At 46.2% G+C, this 23,329-nt stretch overlaps 1 protein-coding gene across 1 annotated transcript in view; it reads left to right on the top strand.

Annotated features, from left to right (window-relative positions):
* The window catches only part of f3 (coagulation factor III, tissue factor), a 36,184-nt gene that overhangs the window by 840 nt on the left and 12,015 nt on the right, over positions 1–23,329 (top strand). The window contains exon 2 of the mRNA XM_033028914.1: positions 4,256–4,367. Coding sequence (XP_032884805.1) covers positions 4,256–4,367 — 112 coding nt within the window. The remainder of the gene's footprint in view (positions 1–4,255; positions 4,368–23,329) is intronic.

Here is a 23,329-nt window from a genome sequence, read left to right on the forward strand (position 1 = left end):
AGGTACAGGATACTGAGTTGGATGATCAGCCATGATCATATTGAATGGCGGTGCAGGCTCGAAGGGCCGAATGGCCTATTCCTGCACCTATTTTCTATGTTTCTATGAATGGCGGTGCTGGCTCGAAGGGCCGAATGGCCTACTCCTGCACCTATTGTCTATGTATCTATGAAACAAAACGAATTTCTTATTCACTCGTTTGCAAACTTTTTTTAAAACTGGTTGCCTGATCGAATTTTTGATTTCTCTTTGCGATTCCCTAATCGGACTGGTGAGGAGGGTTTACAAGAAAGACCCAGCCTTCCATGGGGAAGGTCTACAGGAGTTCAGGTTTGGGTTGGTTCTTGTCACGTGTACCGAGGTACAGTGAAAAGCTTTGTTTTGCGTGCTATCCAATTACATCATGTAATAGTACACATAAATACAATCAAGTCAAACTCTTTATCCAGTTCATTAGATAGAGCAGAGGAAAGATACAGAGTGCAGAATATAGTTCTCAGTATTGTAGCGCACCAGTTTCATAGACAAATTCCAATATCCGCAATGGGGTAGAGGTGAATTGGACAGTACCCTATCGCAGGGAATGATCTTCACAACCTGACAACAGACGGGAAGAAGGTGTTCCTGAGTATAGGGGTGGCGCAGCGGTAGAGTTACTGCCTTACAGCGCCAGAGACCAGGGTTCGATCCTGACTACAGGTGTTCTCCGGGTTCCCCAGTTCCGTTCCACACTCCAAAGACCATACAGGTCTGTAGGCTAATTGGCTTTGGTAAAATTGTAAATTGTCCCTAGTGTGATAGTGTTTACGAGGTGATCGCTGGCTGGCACGGACTCGGTGGGCCGAAGGGTCTGTTTCTGCGCCATGTCTTTAAAGTCTAAAGTAAAGTGTTTGGTTGTATGCACTTTCAAGCTTCTGTATATTCCGAATCTGCCCAATGGAAGCAGAAAGAAGGAATATGGGACAAGAGTTTGAGCTGAAGAAGGGTCTCAACCCAAAACGTCACCTATTCCTTCTGCCCAGAGATGCTGCCTGTCCCGCTGAGTTACTCCAGCACTTTGTGTCTATCTTAAGTCTTTGATTATATTGGCTGGTCATATTCCCATCAAATTCAGCCAGTGTTTGTGCACCCTTTAGCTGGAAGTGCAACTTAATTTATAGACTCTGACAGATGCATCAGCTACATCATAGAACAGTAATACTTCATCTATAATTATATCACTTTCATCTAGGTGTGGGCATAATTGGCCAGCAATTAATTGTGGTTCCCTGGAGAAGGCGGTGGTGAACCGCTACTGTGATGGTGCCTCCAGTACGCAGTCACAGAGGGACTAAGACGATGAAGGAACAGCATTTTTCGTCTGCATCGCTTGCTTATAATTTGGTTCATTGTCGGCGAGGCCCAGGCCTATTGTATGAAAAATTAATTCATAGCCGCCAGATAAACTTTGCAACATGCGTAAGAAGAAACTGCAGATGCTGGTGTAGATTGACACAAAATGCTGGAGTAACTCAGCGGGTCAGGCAGCATCTCTGGAGAAAAGGAATAGGTGACCCTTCTAGTCGAGACCCTTCATCAGACCCGGGTCTCGACCGTAAATGTCACCTATTCCTTTTCTCCAGAGATGCAGCCTGATCCGCTGAGATACACCTGGATTTTGTGTCTGTCTACACTTTGCAACAATTACCTGTTCACCAGTGTCCAGGGAATAGCCTGCGTTGCGTTCCCTACTTGCTGAGCTGAAAATAAGTTAGAAGTGTGTGACTTGGAGGGACCATCAGCTGATGCCATCCCATGGATGCTGCCTGGATCAGAGGGTATTCGCTGTAAGGAGAGGCTGGACAAACCTGGATTGTTTTCTCTGGAGCATCGAAAGCTGAGGGGAGACATGATAGAAGTTTATAAGATTATGAGAGGTATGGACAGAGTTGGAAACTTTTCCCCAGGGTGGAAATGTCCAAGACTCTAAGGTGAGAGGGAAAATATGAAAGAAAAGTTTTTTTTTTCAATGCACAGTGGTATGTGCCCCAGAAGGCTTTGTCAAAGGTAGATATGATAGTGGTGTTGAGGATTTTAGATAGGACCAGGGTTTTGCAGGGAATGGCAGGATATGGTTCACGTGCAGCATGAGGAGATTAGTGTAACGTGGCATCAGGTTCGGCACAGACATCCGGGAAAGCACAATGGTAAGCTTTACTTTGCATGCTGTCCAAATAGATCATATGTACCATGCATGAATACAATCAGTCAAACTCGAGTACAATAGGTAGCGCAAAGGGGAAGATACAGAGTGCAGAATATGGTTCTCAGCATTGTTGCGCATCAGTTCCACAAAGTTCAATATCTGCAATAGGGTAGAGGTGAATCGGACAGTACCGTAGCTTATGTAAGGGCCATTCAGAAGCATGATACCAGTGGGCAAGAAGCTGTTTCCTGAGTCTGGTGGTGTGCGCTTTCAAGCTTCTGTACTCTCTGCCGAATAGGAGCAGGGAGTAGAAGGAACGACCAGGGGTGGAACAAGTCTTTGATTGTGTTGGCTGCTTTCCCAAAGCAGTGAAAGTATGGATGGGACCAGTGGTCTATGTGATGGTTCGGGCTATGTTTACAATTCCCTGCAATTTTTGGCAGTCTTGGGCAGAGACGTTTTCCAAATCAAGCCATGGGATTGTTGAGCAAGACTCAGTACATGGGGTTGGAAGCTCATTTCAGGGTACAATTTGACACGTTTTCAGCAAGATACAAGCAGGCGGACATCCTGAGGGGCATTTCAAAATCCAGCGGCAACAAAATAAATGTTGCGACACTTGAGGGAACACCACGCGTCAATATATCATCACAACGCATCACGCCGCGATTTTTTCGGTGACCTGTTACGACAATCAATGTTGTCGGCAGTCGCCAAGTGGGACAGCCTCTTAACACTATCCTACACACACTAGGGACTATTTACAATGATACCAAACCAATTAACCCACAAACCTGTACGTCTTTAGAGAGTGGGAGCATCCCACGCAGGTCACAGGGAGAACGTACAAACTCCGTGCATACAGCACCCTTGGTCAGGATCGAACCTGGGTCTCTGGCGCTGTAAGGCAGCAACTCTACCGCCCTGTCACTATGCCGCCAAAATGCTCGAGGTAGGATTTAAACAATAAATCATATTTTATGGTAAACCCCCTAAGGTGTGTTTATTGACTTCCAGATTAGCAATAAAAAAGATAAGCTTAAAATTAAGCACGTCAATCATGTAGGTGTGTTTTGAGGATCGAATCCTGACTACAGGTGCTGACTGTACGGAGTTTGTACATTCTCCCTGTGACTGCGTGGGTTTTCCCCAGGTGCTCCAGTTTCCTCCCATACTCCAAGATGTACAGGTTTGTAGGTTAATTGGCTTCAGTAAAAATGATAAATTATCCCTAGTGTGTCGGAGAGTGTTAGTGTACAGTGACCGCGGGTCGGCTAGGACTCAGTGGGCCAAAACTAAAATCGGACAGCATCCCTGTGGAACGAGAAGCAAAGTGAATTCTACAGGCTGGTGACATTTTGTCAGGCAAAGGATCATTGATCTGACACAAAGTTAGTCATAAGCCTGATTTAATTTCTCCACAGATGCTGACTGACCTACTGATCATTTGCTTCATTTTCTGCTCATCTATCAATTTTATTTTTGCTTTTTGATTACAAAATAGTAAAAACACACCCAACATGATGGGCGGATGTTTAATTTTTAACACATCATTGTCATTGCTAATCTAGAAGTCGGTAAACAGACCATATGGGGTGTGACACAAAATATTAATTATCTTTTAAATTCTTCCTCGAACATTTGGGCGGCACGGTGGCGCAGCGGCAGAGTTGCCACTTTACAGAGCCAGAGATCCAGGTTCGATCCTGACTACGGGTGCTGTCTGTGTGGAGTTTGTACGTTCTCCCTGTGACCTGCATTGGTTTTCTCCTGTTTCCTCCCACACTCCAAAGACGTAGAGGGTTGTAGGCTAATCGACTTGGTAAAATGGTAAATTGTCCCTAGTATGTAGGATGGTGTTAGTGTGCAGGGGCCGCTGGTGGGTGCTGACTCGGTGGGCCGAATGGCCAGTTTCCACACTGTATCTCTAAACTAAACTAAACATTGTTGATGTTAATCGATAAACCGTTGGTGTCTTACATGAATCCAATGCTAAGCTCTTGTAGCTATGACCAGTTGTTAAAATGTTGAGTGGCCGACTAGAAAATTGTCTTCTTTTCAAACTTCCAGGCGCTTTGTTGAAACCCGTCACAAATGTCAAGTGGAAATCGTTCAATTTCTTCACATCACTAGAATGGGAGGAAACTACGGAAAACGCGACATACACTGTGAGAGTCAGTGGGTAAGTAAATCATCCGTAAAGGGAGACGAGCTCGTGGACCAAAGCCAGATCCCTGAGCAGCAGAAAGCATTTAGTTCAAAGCCAGAAAAGTGTGTTGCAAACCATCGTGTTATGTGAACAAACCTATTGATGTTGTGTGCCGACATTGGGACAAGTGAACCATTCCAAAAGGAATAGAAGAAAATCGTACTTGGATCCGGTCTAAACTCCCCGAGATTCATCCTCGGAAATAATGGTTTCAGGCGGGAGGGGATCTATTGTGTAACCAGACAGAGTGTACTGGAGGTGGTGGGGGTCAGTAGAGGAGGGGTATAGAAAGCATCTGATGAAATCTCCAGGAATACATCCAACCAGACTTGGTAATCAAAGTTATGGGCAGTACAGGTCCTGAGGTGCTACCTTAAAATTAAACATGGATTCAGGTTGTCAAATAGTTACACTACAGAGTTTGACTGGGCTTTAACTTTATAAGTTTGTTAGATCTAGGAGCAGAAATAGGCCATTCGGCCCATCAAGTCTACTCCGCCATTCAATCATGGCTGATCTATCTTTCCCTCTAATCCCCATTCTCCTGCCTTTTCCCCATAACTCCTGACACCTTACTAGTCATATAGACAGATAGACACCCAGCTATGTTTGACAATAGATAATAGGTGCAGTAGGCCATTCGGCCCTTCGAGCCAACAACGCCATTCAATGTGATCATGGCCGATCATCCCCAATCAGTACCCCGTTCCTGCCTCCCCATATCCCCTGACTCTACTATCTTTAAGAGCTCTATCTAGCTCTCTCTTGAAAGTATCCAGAGAACCGGCCTCCACCACCCTCTGAGGAAGAGAATTCCATAGACTCACAACTCTCTGTGAGAAAAAGTATCTCCTCGTCTCAGTTCCAAATGGCTTACCCCTTATTCTTAAAAATAAGTTATGTGTATCATAAGACTTCCTATTATTTCATACCACTAGTAATCTCCATCTCCTATCACTTACTGCATTCAAAGTTAAAGACAAGCAGGATATTATGAAACTGTCTTGCTAACCTCAGTGGCTGTTCCACTGACTCTCCCCCATCCCCCTCCAACTATGTCACCCCCGCTCTTCCCCACCCACATTACAGCCCTCTCACCCCCCCACCCCCTGACCACCCACCACTCCTCCAACACCCACAACCCCCCCCCCCCCCACACATCGCCCCGTCCCCAGTCTACCCACCTGCCTTCCTCTGGCCCCAACTCCCATCTCTGCCGGGTGTTCACCATCCCCCCCCGACCTCCCCCTCTCCCACACCGAACGGTCTGTCCTCAGCAGAGGTCTTACCTTTGTCCCCCTCCGTCCCCATCTCAATGAGTTCCGCGCCCACCATGACTTGGAGCGCTTCTACCGTCGTCTCCGCCTCACAGCGCACTTCCATGGGAAGGAGTCCTCGCCCCCCAATGATGACCCTTTTTCCCATCTCCAACGCACCCCCTCCTCGTGGAACCCCTCTCATAAAGTCCCGGCGCTGGAACTCTTTATCCAGAACTGCCGCCGCGACGTCAACCGCCTCAACTTCTCCACTCCCCTGTCTCACTCCAATCTCTCCCCCCCTGAACGCACTGCCATTGAATCACTCCACAAAAACCCAGATTGGGTCATCAAACCAGCCGACAAGGGAGGTGCCGTGGTAGTCTGGCGCGTCGATCTCTACAAAGCTGAGGCCACGCTCGGACACCTCCTCCTACTTACCCTTGGACCATGACCCCACTGACGAGCACCAGGCCACCATTTCTAGCACCATCACCGACTTCATCAATTCCCACGCCCTGCCTGACCAAGCTTCCAACCTCATCGTTCCCCAGCCCCGCACGGCCCGTTTTTACCTTCTCCCCAAAATCCACAAACCCAGCTCTCCCGGCAGACCCATTGTCTCTGCCTGTTCGTGCCCCACCGAACTCATCTCCACATACCTTGACTCCATACTATCCCCCTTGGTCAAATCCCTCCCCACCTATGTTCTATACACCTCAGACACCCTCCGCCGCCTCCGCGCATTCCACTCTCTAGGCCCTCACCCCCTCATCTTCACCATGGATGTCCAGTCACTCTACACCTCCATCCCCCCACCAGGATGGCCTCGGAGCCCTCCGGTTCTTCCTCGACCAGAGGAGCAACCTATACCCAGCCACTGACACCCTCCTCCGCCTAGCGGAGTTGGTCCTCACCCTCAACAACTTTACGTTTGACTCCTCCCATTTCCTCCAAACACAAGGCGTAGCTATGGGCACACGCATGGGCCCCAGCTACGCCTGCCTCTTTGTCGGGTACGTTGAACAATCCTTGTTCAATACGTACCATTGCCCCATCCCCGACCTCTACCTCCGTTACATTGACGACTGCTTTGGGGCCACCTCCTGCATCCACACACAACTGACTGACTTCATCCACTTCACCACCAACTTCCATCCGGCACTCCAATACACCTGGACCATTTCCGACACTTCCCTACCATTCCTTGACCTCACCATCTCCATCGCAGGGGACAGACTTCTGACCGACATACACTACAAACCAACTGACTCACATGGCTATCTGGACTACACGTCTTCCCACCCTGCCCCCTGTAAAGACTCCATCCCCTACTCCCAATTCCTCTGCCTACGCCGCATCTGCTCCCAGGATGAGACGTTCCACACCAGGGCATCGGAAATGTCCTCGTTCTTCAGGGAACGGGGATTCCCCTCCGCCACCATAGATGAGGCTCGCACCAGGGTCTCATCCATACCCCGCAACACTGCTCCCTCTCCCTATCCCCGCACTCGCAACAAGGGCAGAGTCCCCCTAGTCCTCACCTTCCACCCCACCAGCCGGCAAATACAACACATAATCCTCCGCCACCTCCAACGTGACCCCACCACTCGCCACATCTTCCCATCTCCCCCTATGTCTGCCTTCCGCAAAGACCGCTCCCTCCGCAACTCCCTTGTCAATTCTTCCCTTCCCTCCCGTACCACCCCCTCCCCGGGCACTTTCCGTTGCAACCGCAAGAAATGCAACACGTGTCCCTTCACCTCCCCCCTCGACTCCATTCAAGGACCCAAGCAGTCGTTCCAGGTGCGACAAAGGTTCACCTGTATCTCCTCCAACCTCATCTACTGCATCCGCTGCTCTAGATGTCAGCTGATTTACATCGGGGAGACTAAGCGGAGGTTGGGCGATCGTTTCGCCGAACACCTTCGCTCAGTCCGCAATAACCTACCTGAACTCCCGGTGGCTCAGCACTTCAACTCCCCCTCCCATTCCCAATCCGACCTCTCTGTCCTGGGTCTCCTCCATCGCCAGAGTGAGCAACACCGGAAATTGGAGGAACAGCACCTCATATTCCGCCTGGGTTGCTTGCTTCCGGATGGCATGAACGTTGAATTCTCCCAGTTTTGCTAGCCCTTGCTGTCTCCTCCCCTTCCTTAACCCTCGAGCTGTCTCCTCCCATCCCTCCGCCCTCGGGCTCCTCCTCCTCCCTTTTTCCTTCCTTCTCCCCCCCACCCCCCATCAGTCTGAAGAAGGGTTTCGGCCCGAAACGTCGCCTATTTCCTTCGCTCCATAGATGCTGCTGCACCCGCTGAGTTTCTCCAGCATTTTTGTGTACCCAGGATATTATGACTCAGTCTTGGATGAAATTGACATTGTGCAAAATGTGAAGTCACACCTTGTAGGAACTAAGGAATTCAGTGTTTGACTTGCTATGTTTCTCTACAAGTTATGCATACTCAAATCATCTTGAGAATTTCGACATTGAAAAGATGGATAAGTTGGAACACTGACATAATAGATGCCACTATCCATGGCAAAAAACCCATGGCCCGTTTATTGAGCTAAAGACACTTAGCAGTGCATTAACTCAGTGGATAAAGCTGACTCTCTGGAGAATATGGGTAGGCGATAATTTGGGTTGGGTAGAGTCGGAAGAAGGCTACAGACCCGAAACAGCTTCTCCAGAAAGGCTGCATGACCCATTGAGTTCCTCCAGCACTTTGTTTTTTTTGCTCAAGATCCCAGCATCTGCAGTTCCTTGAGTATGGAGCTGTTTATTTCAGAGTAGGTGAATTTTATTTCAGTGTAGGTGAATTGTTCATGGAGGGATGTCTTAATCACTGCTATGTGATCTTCTTAACACTTACAATAAACCTCTACAGTCCTGGAGGTAGTTGGGGGGGGCGGCATGGTGGCGCAGCGGTAGAGCTGCTGCCTTACAGCGCCAGAGACCCGGGTTTGATCCTGACCATGGGTGCAGTCTGTACAGAGTTTGTACGTTCCCCCCCCCCCCCCCCCAGTGAACGTGTGGGGTTTCTCCAGTTTCCCTCCACACTCTAATGACGTACAGGCTTGCAGGTTAATTGGCCTTGGTAAAAATGTAATTTGTTCCTAGTGTGTAGGATAGTGCTAGGGTGCGGGGTGATTGCTGCTGGTCGGCTGTGGGCTCAGCGGGCCGTAGGGCCTGTTTCCATGCTATATCTCTAAAGTCTAAAGTCTTCCATGCTGTAATTACTGTTTGAGATTTGGAAAAAAGCTAAAGGTGGGGAATTTCCTGTTTGCACCTGCTGCCCCTCCCTGTAAGACTTCTCTCCTAATGTACATTCTGTGGCTGATCAGAAATTGAATTAAAGCGCCTGACAAACGGCCTTGTTCAGACTTGAAGCTGCTTATCAGCAATTCACCCCACCGGTTATAAAGATGATAAATTGCTCATCCTGAACAAACAGGTCTGAATGGTCGTGATAGGGGTGATGCTTTTTTCCCCCCGAGACGGTTACTGACAGTAAATTCCTATCCAAAAACCCTTTGGAAATCAAAAGGGCATGTGCATATGAAATGACTAACGCTGCTTAATGCAGCCAAGAGGCTCAATGGCACTTTCTATAATCCATTATCACTGAACAACAATGGGCAAGCTACGATAAAGGACTTTACATAAATACGAGGCAAATTTTGCAACACGCTAACCGGAAATAGTTGCGTGACATCTGAATCGAGTCGCACTTTTAGCCTTTCTTTTAGCCTTTCTGTACTTAGCAAACCTAGGAAGTTTCATAGTCAGCTTTGAAAACTTTTAGTTTAGTTTAGAGACACAGTGTGGAAACAGACCCTTCGGCCCACCCAGTCCATGCCGACGAGCGATCCCCGTACACCAACGATGTCCTATCCGACGTCCCGAAACGTTGCCTATCTCCTTCGCTCCATAGATGCTGCTGCACCCGCTGAGTTTCTCCAGCATTTTTGTGTACCTTCGATTTTCCAGCATCTGCAGTTCCCTCTTTAGCCTACAAACCTATACGTCTTTTGAGTGTGGGAGGAAACGGGAGCACCCAGAGAAAACCCACACAGGTTTCGGGAGAGAATGTACAAACTCAGTAAAGACAGAACACGTAGTCAGGTTTGAACCCGGGTCTCTGGCGCTGTAAGGCAGCAACTCAACCACTGCGCCACTGTGCCACCATTGGTTAAATAACATGAATCAAACTTGACACATGCATAGCTTCCATTGAGTACGTACGCTTGGCTCTGGAGTTTTTTTTCCAAAGTTCCCATTATTCTTGACAAATTATCAGATATTCCAGTTGAAAGTCAGTGTCCCAGGGACACCAAATTACAGGTTACATGAAGAGGGACACAAGGTGATGGAGTAACTCTGCAGGCCAGGCAGCATCTCTGGAGGGAAAGGATAGGTGGCGATTCAGGTTGGGACCCTTCTTCGGAGTGATGAAGGGTCCCGACCCCAAAAGGGATCCCGATCACCTATCCTTTCCCTCCAGAGATGGTGCCTGACCCGCTGAATTACCCCAGCACTTACATAGAAACATAGAAAATAGGTGCAGGATTAGGCCATTCGGCCCTTCGCGCCTGCACCGCCATTCAATATGATCATGGCTGATCATCCAACTCAGTATCCTGTACCTGCCTTCTCTCCATACCCCCTGATCCCTTTAGCCACAAGGGCCACATCTAACTCCCTCTTAAATATAGCCAATGAACTGGCCTCAACTACCTTCTGTGGCAGAGAATTCCACAGATTCACCACTCTCTGTGTGAAAAATGTTTTTCTCATCTCGGTCCTAAACGATTTCCCCCGTATCCTTAAACTGTGACCCCTTGTTCTGGACTTCCCCAACATCAGGAACAATCTTCCTGCATCTAGCCTGTCCAACCCCTTAAGAATGTTGTAAGTTTCTATAAGATCCCCCCTCAATCTTCTAAATTCTAACGAGTACAAGCCGAGTCTATCCAGTCTTTCTTCATATGAAAGCCCTGACATCCCAGGAATCAGTCTGGAATCAGAATGTCTTTCCTCAGATTAGGAGACCAAAACTGTACACAATACTCCAGGTGTGGTCTCTCCAAGACCCTGTACAACTGCAGTAGAACCTCTCTGCTCTTATACTCCTATAGATACTATGCGTCTATCTTTGGTATAAACCAGCAGCTGCAGTATTTTGTTTCCACAGATTACATAAATCTGTTCTTTTTGCCAACATCCAAACAGAGCCACATCTGGGGTAATTTATGGTGCTACTAAATCATGGGGCAGACTGGTATGGTGTGCTTTGGAAGGGCAAATGTAAGGGGAAAGTTTGATGTTAATAGCAGGATCCTTAACAGCATTAAGAGAATTTGGGGTGCGAGTCCATAGCTGCGTTAAAGTCACAAGCAGATATCGTGGTAAAAAGGTGGGTAGTATGCTTGCCTTCATCAGCCAGGGCAGTCATATTGCAGCGTTATAAACCTTTGCTTATGCCTTACTTGGTGCGTTGTGTGCTGTTTGCTCGTCCCATTACAGGAAGGATGTGGTGGCTTTGGAGAGGGTGCAGAAGAGGTTTAGCAGATTGCTGTCTGGATGAGAGGGGATTAGATATAATGAGAGGTTGGACAAACGTGGATTGTTTACTCTGGCCTGCTTCTGCTTTGTGCTTCAGTTATTGGACTGTTCACTGGCAAACAGAATTGGACACAACCCTCGAAATGTGGTTGAAGTGGTGCATTTTGCAACTTAATCTCATCTTCCCTTGACCTGAGGTCTATCGGTTTGGCCACAAATTCCAACATTCATTTATTTTGAGCCAACACGTTGAGAATAATGTTGTGCTTGAGACAGCAAAGGGATTGTTAGCCGTATATCGTATTTCATTAGAAAAGGGAATGGAGCCAGCCGTAAAAAACAACAGTGTGCTGTCTTTAACTGTAGGACGGGAGCAGCAGAGGCTGGTTTCAACTGAAGATAGACACAAAAAGCTGGACAGGCAGCATCTCTGGAGAAACGGAATTGGTGACGTTTCGGGTCAAGACCCTTCTTCAGACTGAGAGTCAGGGGAGAGGGAAACGAGAGGTATAGAGAGATGTGTCTTTAAAAATGCAATAAAACAAGTCCAGGGATATACAAACAGTTAGCTTAAACCTCATCGGTAGGAAATGCAATGGAATCTTTGCCAAAAGAAGTGATGAAAATGCATCCAGCTACAAGAAATAAAATAGTTTAGACATCGTGAAGAATTAAATAATGACGTGGTTGACCAATTTTATTGGAGTCTTCACAGAAGTAACAGGAAGGAAAGGCACAGGTAATGTGGTAGATGTTTGAGGATGTGACCAAAAGAGTCGATGAAAGCAGAGCTGTGGACGTTGTATACATGGATTTTGGTAAGTAGTTTGACAAGGTTCCACATGGTAGGCTGCTCTGGCAGGTTTGGTCCCATGGGATTCAAGGAGAGATAGCTGAATGGATTGAAAATGGGCTTCTTGGAAGGAAGCAGAGGGTGATGGTGGAAGGTTGCTTCTCAGAATGGAAGTCTGTGACTAGTGGTGTGCCTCAGGGTTCGGTGCTGGGCCCATTAAGGGCCTGACCCACGAGCATGCGACTGCATGCGGCAAGCGCGACCTAACGTGGTCGCTTGAGCCGTACGGCCTAGGAAAATGGAGATGAATTCTATGCACAGCCAAAGTTGAGAAGTGTTCAATCCCTCACACTATTTCTCGTCATTAATTCTTCCTCTCCGTCCAAAAAGCACCTTCCCTCTCCAAGGCCCCAACCCACCCCCACCCACTGCTGCCCTCTCTGTAAACTTCATCTTCTTTCAAACCAAGCCTGAGCCCAAATTGCATTGTGGCTGTGCCATCAAAACAATAGAGTAAAGTTCAAACTAGGAGCGGTTTCAAAGCCTTTTCAATAGATTGTTGTTTCGTAAGTAAATGCTTCTGCTCGTTTAGAAACTTTCCCTTCAAATAGGGCTTTTAAACTATTTCAGCGGTAGATCTGACACTACAGTGTTATCTCTATGCATTCAAGAGAGTAGTACTTTGAAAGGCTGAATGTGCTTTTGTTTAACGTTGGGGGTTGGCTATTTTTAACAGCTATTGAATTCATGTGAAGTGGACTAATTGCTAGTGCAATAGTCTGCCGTCTAATTGCCTGTACATGAATTTTGCCTGTGGCATCTTTTACTTTCTTGTATACATAGATCCATGAATCAAAGTGTTTGGGGCAGGAATGGTGGCTGTGTAATAATAAAGTATAAATGATCAAAGTATCATATTGGTTTGGGGCCAGGGCAGTACTCTATTTTCCAGAGAGATGTTGTTTTTTGTAAAAAATTACCTTGATGTGTGAGACCATAACTCTTTCATCAGTAAACGCCTTGCGGAACTGATATCACGTAAGGATTCCCAGGAGTAAAATAAAAGAGACAAAGTGCTGGAGTAACTCAGCGGGTCAGGCAGCATCTCTGGAGGAGATGGCGAGGTTACGTTTTGGGTGGAGACCCTTCGTCACCTTCTCCAGAGATGCTGCCTGACCCACGGAGTTACAACCCAGCACTTTGTGTGTGTGTGTGTGTGAGTTTTCTTTGTGAACCAGCATCTGCAGTTGCTTGTTTCCCGATTTCCAGGAGTAATTGGTGTTGTTCTATTTCTTAAAGGAGACTTTGAGCACATCCTTGATGCTTTTCCCCGCTCTGCCTAGTAATGTCTTCCTGTGAGAGCACTCGGAAAGAAGCGTCCATTTTGGGAATCTAGTCTTGGGCACATAAATTGTTATTGTTCCCCTTTAGACTTTAGACATACAGCGCAGAAATAGGCTCTTTGGCCCACCAAGTCCCCACCGACCAACGATTACTCCATAGACTAGCACTATCCTACACACTAGAGACAATTTGCAATTGTACTGCAGCCAATTGACCTAGAAACCTGGGCGCCTCTGGAATGTGGGACGAAACTGGAGCAAACTCGTGCAGGAGAACGTACAAACTCCGTACAGACAGCATTCATAGTTGAGATCGAACCTGGGTCTCTGGCGCTGTCAAGCAGCAACTCTGCCACTGTGCCACCCCACTTGTGTGGCAACTCCAAGAAAATCTCGGAACGTGCAGCGCCTGGCCCTTTCCAAACTCAATAACGCCTTTAACATCATCAATTGACAGAGACTGTGGAACGCCCTCTTCAAATATGGCATTGCGCAGAAATTAATCTCCATTTTTCTCCTGGCTTTTTGGCTGCATGCAGACCCTGATCCTTTACACCAGGTTCTATAATATAGAAGTATGGTGTCAAGTAAAGCTGTGCCAATGCCCCAAGACCTTTCTCAACCTTTCTTGCTGTAATGTAACACTTACATCGTCAGCATACCTTCAGCAGGAGTGGAGCTGCAGAATCAATAGAAAACTGTTTAATCTACAATCACTATACCTCAGAACCAAGGTGACCTGTGTCTCAAAAAAGTAATTCTAACTTGGGTCAGATGTATAGATGACGTGGTTTGTTCATTTGTAATTGTTCTTAACTGTGTGGCAACTGATAGAAAGTGCATGGAACAACATCTCACCAAGTAGGATAAGGCCACTCGGCCCTTCAAAGCTTGGTCTACATTTACATCTCAGCCCCAGGCCTCATCTCCTCTTCTCTGCCAGTTCCCCATAGCCCTCAATTCTCTGACCTTTTAAAAGGTTCTCTACTTAGATCTTGGGACCATAATTCTGAAGAAGGGTCCCGACCCGAAACGTCACCTATTCCTTTTCTCCAGAGATGCTGCCTGACCCGTTGAGCTACGCCAGCCTTTTGTATCTGTCTATAAAATCATAGCATATTAGAGCATAGAGCAGAGTTAGGCCATTCAGCCCATCGAGTCTGCTCTACCATTCGATCATGGCTGATCTATCTCTCCCTCTCAGCCCCAATCCCCTGTCTTCTTCCCGTAACCATTGACACACTTACTAATCCAGAGCCTATCAATGTCCACATTAAAAATACTTATTTTTTCAATGATCTAACCATAAGTGACTCCTTCACAAATAGATGTTGCTATTATTGACTGCAATTACAAATCAAACAGGAACAGTAAGTTGATATGTTAGTAAGGGATTAATAGAAGCAATTCTTTCGGAATGAACAGATTTGATTAAGTAAACACTGGGCCATTGTTTCCATTAGGGGCCTGTCCCACTTGGCGTTTTTTTCGGCGACTGCCGGCGTCATATCAGTGTCGCCAAAAGATTTTGAACATTTCAAAATCCAGCGGCGGAAAAAAAATGTTGCAACAGTTGAAGAAACAGCGCGCGTCGATACGTCATCACGCCGCGACACACCGCATATTTTTTGGTGACCTGATACGTCAGTCAATGATGCCGGCAGTTGCCGAAAAAAATCGGCAAGTGGGACAAGCCCTTTAGTTCGACAGGGTTACTGGGGGAAATCAGTGACTTTTGAGAAATTCTAAAGGAACCATTGAGAGCATTTTTTTCAAGCTAATGTTTAATGGTTCATCACCACAATTATCCGCGATGGTAAACCAATCTAGAAAAGGAAATATCGGGGAGTGAGTACAATCCAGCAGTTGTCTCTTTTACTGGTCTCAATAATTAGCCTGTGAGCGACATCTTAGAAACATAGAAACATAGAAATTAGGTGCAGGAGTAGGCCATTCGGCCCTTCGAGCCTGCACCGCCATTCAATATGATCATGGCTGATCATCCAACTCAGTATCCCGTACCTGCCTTCTCTCCATACCCTCTGATCCCCTTAGCCACAAGGGCCACATCTAACTCCCTCTTAAATATAACCAATGAACTGGCCTCGACTACCCTCTGTGGCAGGGAATTCCAGAGATTCACCACTCTCTGTGTGAAAAAAGTTCTTCTCATCTCGGTTTTAAAGGATTTCCCCCTTATCCTTAAGCTGTGACCCCTTGTCCTGGACTTCCCCAACATTGGGAGCAATCTTCCTGCATCTAGCCTGTCCAACCCCTTAAGAATTTTGTAAGTTTCTATAAGATCCCCTCTCAATCTCCTAAATTCTAGAGAGTATAAACCAAGTCTATCCAGTCTTTCTTCATAAGACAGTCCTGACATCCCAGGAATCAGTCTGGTGAACCTTCTCTGCACTCCCTCTATGGCAATAATGTCCTTCCTCAGATTTGGAGACCAAAACTGTACGCAATACTCCAGGTGTGGTCTCACCAAGACCCTGTACAACTGCAGTAGAACCTCCCTGCTCCTATACTCAAATCCTTTTGCTATGAAAGCTAACATACCATTCGCTTTCTTCACTGCCTGCTGCACCTGCATGCCCACTTTCAATGACTGGTGTACCATGACACCCAGGTCTCGCTGCATCTCCCCTTTTCCTAGTCGGCCACCATTTAGATAATAGTCTGCTTTCCTGTTTTTGCCACCAAAATGGATAACCTCACATTTATCCACATTATACTGCATCTGCCAAACATTTGCCCACTCACCCAGCCTATCCAAGTCACCTTGCAGTCTCCTAGCATCCTCCTCACAGCTAACACTGCCCCCCAGCTTAGTGTCATCCGCAAACTTGGAGATATTGCCTTCAATTCCCTCATCCAGATCATTAATATATATTGTAAATAGCTGGGGTCCCAGCACTGAGCCTTGCGGTACCCCACTAGTCACTGCCTGCCATTGTGAAAAGGACCCGTTTACTCCTACTCTTTGCTTCCTGTTTGCCAGCCAGTTCTCTATCCACATCAATACTGAACCCCCAATGCCGTGTGCTTTAAGTTTGTAAACTAATCTCTTATGTGGGACCTTGTCGAAAGCCTTCTGGAAGTCCAGATACACCACATCCACTGGTTCTCCCCTATCCACGCTACTAGTTACATCCTCGAAACATGTTAGCCTTAAACCCATGTCCTCTGGTTCTCAATTCCCTGATTCAAGAAACTCTGAGCGTCTATTTCTCTCATGATTGTATACACCTCTATAATATCACCCCTCATCCTCCTGTGCTCAAAGGAAAAGAGTCCCAGCCTACTCAACCTCTCCCTGTAGATCAGAGTCATGGCAACATCCTCCTCAATCATCTCTGTACCTTTTCCAGCTTGACAACATCTTTCCTGTAACATGGTGCCCAGGACTGAACACAATACTCTAAATGTGGCCAATGTTTTATACAACTGCAACATGACCTCCCAACTTTAATACTCTGACTGATGAAAGCCAATGTGCCCTTTTGACCGCCCTATCTACCTCCGAATCCACTTTCAGGGAACTATGTATCTGCACTCCTAGATCCCAGCTGCCCTACAACACTCCACCGAGCCCTAACATTCACTGTGTAGGTCCTGCCCATGTTAGACTTCCCAAAATGCGACATCTCACATTTCTCTCTATTCAATTCCGTCAACTATTCCTCATCCCACCTGGCCAGCTGATCAAGATCCTGCTGCAATGTTTCACAACCATCCACTTCTCCAGGCACGAACACAACACGACCCCAGGCACGATCTCTGATCACCGCTGCAAGGACAGTGGCCCAGCCAGGGTGACGAGGTGGAGCTGCACTGTTCGAGCCAGACTTTTGGCCACAAATCTCCTGTCTGGAGCTAAAGCGAGAGATCGTGCAGCTGTGATTCACATTCAGAGATGTACACAGGCTAAATGAGTCAACAGTCAAGAGTGTTTTATTGCAATATGTCCCGAAACAGAACAACAATGAAATTCTTACTTGCAGCAGCACCACAGATATGTAAACATAATACTCCATAAATACCATAATAAACAACAAAGAAAGTTCAGAATTAGCGCCTTATACAAAGTTGATTGCACTGGAGAGGTTGCAGCGGGGCTGGAGAGTTAAGATCTGCCCGGTAGAAGTTGGATGTCGAGGATTCGTGGCAACATCTACCTTAAGACTGATGAAGGACCTGGGGATCAGCAGACAAGCCCTACGCCAGGCCATCAAAGAAACATCACGGGTGGCAGAGCGGAGTAGACAGTGGCTCTGGCTGAAGAGGAAAGACCCCATTTGGTCTCCCAAATAACCGACTAGACAGATGCAGAGGAGTGTGGTTCTGGGACGCCAGAATGCACCGCTGAGCCTACTGGAGACGTCGTGGGTTCAATCAGCGAAACGTCGATGAAAGTAGGTGCCCACTTGATAACCCCAATGACGTGTCTGCCTAGCCTTTCTCAATATCGGAAGAGCATAGGTGAGTGCAGAAGGCTCCCATCACCATCAGGAGTAAATTGATATTTGGCACTTTGGACTTTTAACATCTAGTCCTGTGTATTTGTAAACACTGGAGAGGTTGCCGAGGAGATTCAGCCGGATGTGGCCTGGGATGAATGTCTCAGTTATGAGGAAAGACTGGACAGGCTGGATTTATTTTACTTTGAACAGAGGACGCTAAGTGTGGCTTGATAAAGCTAATCAGGATTATGAGGGGGAGAAAATTATTAGTAGTTTCCCCAAAACATATGAATTTGGCTTTAACCAAAAACTAGTCATGACTCAGGGCAGCACGGTGGCGCAGCGGTAGAGTTGCTGCCTTACAACGCCGGAGGCCCGGGTTCAATCCTGACTACGGGTGCTGTCTGTATGGAGTTTGTATTGTTTTCTCTGTGACCACTCTGTTTTCTCTGGGTGCTCCGGTGTCCTCCCACAGTCCAAAGATGTACAGGTTTGTAGGTTATTTGGATTTGGTAAAATTGTAAATTGCCCCTAGTGTGTGGTCTGTGCGAATGCAAGGGGGGTCGCAGGCCGATGCAGACTCGGGGGGCCGAATGGGCTGGTTTCCGCGCTGCAGTGCAAAACTGTTAAGTAATCTCACTGGACTGCACAATCTAGCATTCAAGTGAAGTCCAGTCAAGTTTATTGTCAAAAGCACGGGTAACGGTGAGGTACAGGTACAACGAGAATCTTACCTGCAGCAGCATCACAGGCACAGAGACCCAGACAATAGACAATAGGTGCAGGAGTAGGCCATTCAGCCCTTTGAGCCAGCACCGCCATTCAATGTGATCATGGCTGATCATCCCCAATCAGTACCCCGTTCCTGCCTTCTCCCCATATCCCTTGAGTCTGCTATCTTTAAGAGCCCTATCTAGCTCTCTCTTGAAAGTATCCAGACAACCGGCCTCCACTGAGACAGAGAATTCCACAGACTCACAACTCTCCGTTCTAAACGGCTTACCACTTATTCTTAAACTGTGGCCCCTGGTTCTGGACTCCCCCAACATCGGGAGCATGTTTCCTGCCTCTAGCGTGTCCAACCCCACAACAACGTGAATAATACGTCAATGAGTCATAGATTCTACAAGAAGGAAAATGAATGAATGAATGAATGAATGAATGAATGAATAAGTTTATTGACCAAGTACTCACATACAAGGAATTTGCCTTGGTGCTCCGCCCGCAAGTGACAACATGACATACAGTGACAGTTAGGAATGTCACATAAAACACTAAACGATAATAAAAAAAACATTATCGATCAAGCATTAATTAAATAAACTACCAGAGCCAAAGGAGGCTACAGATATTTGGTTATTGAGTAGAGCTACTACTTGTGGAAAAAATCTGTTTTTATGTCTGGCTGTGGCAGCTTTGACTGTCCGGAGTCGCCTTCCAGAGGGAAGTGATTCAAAGAGTTTGTGGCCAGGGTGAGAGGGGTCAGATGAATCATTAAAACTGAGTAAACACGACAGCGAATATAACATAAAGCGTTACGTTTTATACAACATCACAATAACGGTAAATAAATTAGATTATTCAAAATTATACCAATATCTCACACTGACATCACCTCTGTTATCATTCTGTCTGGAACGTATGATAATAGGACATTCTTGACTCTTGTCTCCCTTGACTCTTGTGCCTTATTGATCTGACAAACTATTTTATTGTAACTGTACCTTGAAACTGATGTGGGAATTGTGACGGCTTTTGTGTACCGTCTCAGTATAATCTCCGCTGCTTGCACGCTTGTACTTGTGCGTGATTGTGCCCAAGATTTTTTTAACTGAAATGCATGTGCAAAAGGAACGTCACTGGACCTAGGTGCACAATGTGACAATAAAGAGACATTGAACGCGTTGAATCGACATCCTTCTCTTTAGCATTGATTGTGAGCGTAGCTCATCCCAGCGATCACTCGAGGACCGATGTTCCCAGCTCCACAGATGACCCATCTCATCTGCAGGCCCTCACAAGCTTTTCATAACAGGAAAATCCCTCCCACGATAACTTATTTTGGGAAAGAAGAATGCTGAGTTTATCAGGACCTTGAGAAGTTCCTCTTTTAATGATGTGGACATTTGTGGCCCGTTGTATCACTGGCTCTGTGGAGAACGCAGATTAGTAAATTGTGACCTTGGGTTCAACTTGTTTGCGTATGAATTAATCCTTTCGAAGAATCTTTCACTAACAGCCAGTTTTAAAAGTTACTTTATTAAAAAGTCCTCTGCTTCCTTATGGGATGATAATTTTGGTCAATTTTGAGTCAATATTAGTTCTATGTTGGTTTACCAAGACTTAATTGTGTTTCTCAGATGCTAGTTTGTAGCCAAATTTGCATTATGTCCTAGTAACCTCCTAGCTTGATTTTCCGAATGTGTAGGAAGGAACTGCAGATGCTGGTTTAAACCGAAGATAGACACAAAATGCTGTAGTAACTCAGCGGGACAGGCAGCATCTCTGGAGAGAAAGAATGAGTGACATTTCGGGTCGAGACCCTCCTTCAGACTAGTCAGGGGAAAGGGAAACGAGAGATATAGACAGTGATGTAGGGAGATATAGAACAAACGAATGCAAAAAAGTAACAATGATGAAGGAAACAGGCCATTATTAGCTGTTTGCTGGGTGAGAACGAGAAGCTGGTGCAACCTGCGTGTGGGAGGGATGAAGAGAGGGGGAATGCGAGGGTTACTTGAAGGTAGAGAAATCAATATTCATACCACTGGGGTGTAAGCTGCCCAAGTGAAATATGAGATGCTGTTCCTCCAATTTGCTATTAGCCTCATTCTGACAATTGCCATTTATTCATTTGTTCTATATGTCTCTACATTACTGTCAATACCTCTCATTTCCCACTCCCCTGACTAGTCTGAAGAAGAGTCTCAACCCGAAACGTCACCCATTCCTTCTCTCCAGAGATGCCGCCTGTCCCGCTGAGTTACTCCAGCATTTTGTGTCTATCTTTCCTAACGAGCAGCTGTTATGTCTTTTTATCAGTATCAGTGAACCTGTTCTGACCTGGCTCTCAGTCTGAAGAAGGGCTTCAACCTCCAGCATTCTGTGGGTCTATCTTCTGACCAGGATAAACCCTAGGTAGACAAAAATGCTGGAGAAACTCAGCGGGTGAGGCAGCATCTATGGAGCGGAGGAACCTTTCTTCAGTCTGATGTGGGGGTGGGGGGGGGGGGTGGGAAGAAGAAAGGAAGAGGCGGAGACAGTAGGCTGTGGGAGAGCTGGGAAGGGGAGGGGAAGGAGGGAGAAAGCAAGGACTACCTGAAATTGGAGAAGTCAATGTTCATACCACTGGGGTGTAAACTACCCAAGCGAAATATGAGGTGCTGCTCCTCCAATTTGCGGCGGGACTCACTCCGGCCATGGAGGAGGCCCAGGACAGAAAGGTCGGATAAGGAATGGGAGGGGGAGTTGAAGTGCTGAGCCACTGAATAAACCCTATTTTGACTTCTCTCCACTCATTTAGTTGCAGGTTTTCCAGTGTCTCCACTTTAAAACTCCTAAGGGTTGGTTCCTTACCTGAATGAATCTAGGTAAATAACCTTGGCGAGTACTGCAAAGCAGGTTTTACCTAATAGACTTTGCCAATTCTACTTTTAGTTGTAGATATTAGAGGTAGTTAGAGTTAAACAGGTATTAGTATCGGTTTAGTACTGCCACGTGTGATGAAGCCGAATAAAGTTATAAAAATAAGAAGAAATTAAAATAGGTTTCTGGGCTAGCTTACAACTTATATTTAGTGTCAAATTAGGCTTGCCTCAGGTTGCAGTGTGTGGGATAATAAGTACCATAACATTGTCTCCCAAGTGAGGAAGTGACAGAGAAAGAAACAGCTAGTCACATCTTTGAAGTAAGATGCCATAAACCAAATGACCAATGTTTATGGGGGAGGAGGCAATAAAGGAAGAGAGAAACAGCTAGTCACATCTTTGAAGTAAGATGCCATAAAACAAATGACCAATGTTTATGGGGGAGGAGGCAATAAAGGAAGAGAGAAACAGCTAGTCACATCTTTGAAGTAAGATGCCGTAAACCAAATGACCAATGTTTAGGAGGGGCGAAGTGATGAGAGAGGATCCAGGGAAGTGGAAAGATAAGATGCCATAAAACAAATGGCCTATGTTTATGAAGGACCAAGTGACAGAGAGGAAACAGCGAAAGAGCTAGGGTGATCTCTTTGAAGATAAAATGACCTAAAACAAATGGCCAATGTTTTTAGTATATCGTAACCTGTAAACAAAAGGCCTTTGATGTGATGCCTTTTCCTGTACCTCTGACCATGACTAATGTCTGTGGAATGTGCTAATGTGACAAAGAAACACTATATAATGCGATGTAATCCTGTTGTTCAGAGAAGGGAACCGAGGACAGTCGAGTGTCTATATTGGTCACTTAGCTGGAATTCTCGCTCCCTTTCATCGGCCGATGTTAAGTAAAGTTGTGAACTGGTCTACCAAACAGTTTGTGTGGTGTCTGTTTATTAAGAAGCGAACTTGGTTTAGTAGTTATAAAAGTAACTTTTTCACGTGAACCAAGTTGCAGTGACAATCTTTGTTTTGGCCGCAGTCCAGGCAAATTAATACATATAAGATTGCAATTAAACCTTATTCATGGTACAATAGGTAGCACAAAAAGAGTCCAAATTAACTGTTAGCTATAATCTACACTCTTAAACAACTGCTGCGCTCTTAAAGGCAAAGAGAAATGACTTAGAAAAATTAATGTTGGTCGTTGTGGGCAAGTATGGCTGAAGGGCCTGTTGCCACGTTGTATGACTATGAGAAATGTATTGGATGAAAGTGTAGCAATTACAGATTAAGTCCTCAGTGTCATTCTTGCCGGCATCAATTACCATTAGTGATTCCTCACTGATGGCCCTCAACTTGTGATAAAGCCAAGAAAACACACACACGTGGCCGACTTCTGCCTCACAAAGGTCTTTAACCTCTCTCTGAGAAGTAAAATGGTGGGCAACTGTTTTGAGAACTAATCATTTCTAACTTCTCTACCTTCAAATAACCCTTGATTTACCCCTCTCTCCATCCCTCCCTCTTCCTAGTTCTCCAACCAGTCTGGCTGACCCCCTGATTATATGTTATCTCTGTATGCTTCGTTGTTATTTTATCCCAGCTAACAATGATCTATTCTACATATTCCTTAATCCGCATCCCCTTTGGTCTCGTTTTCACACCTTACACTTCCTTATCTCTGTGTGTGTCTCTCTCTCCCCTGACTCTCAGTCTGAAGAAATGTCTCATCCCGAAACGTCACTCATTCCTTCTCTCCAGAGATGCTGCCTGATCCGCTGATTTACTCCAGCATTCTGTGTCTGATTTTTCTACAGCGAGTTAAACCATTTTATGCCAAAAGAACATTTGTCCCAGCTAAAAAATAAAGGCAGGTCGAATTCACTGAGAAATTGTGTGACCCGAATCTTAACTGTTTTAAGTTTGGTAA

This window comes from Amblyraja radiata, chromosome 10 (assembly GCF_010909765.2).
Source record: "Amblyraja radiata isolate CabotCenter1 chromosome 10, sAmbRad1.1.pri, whole genome shotgun sequence".
Classification (NCBI taxonomy): Eukaryota; Metazoa; Chordata; class Chondrichthyes; order Rajiformes; family Rajidae; genus Amblyraja; species Amblyraja radiata.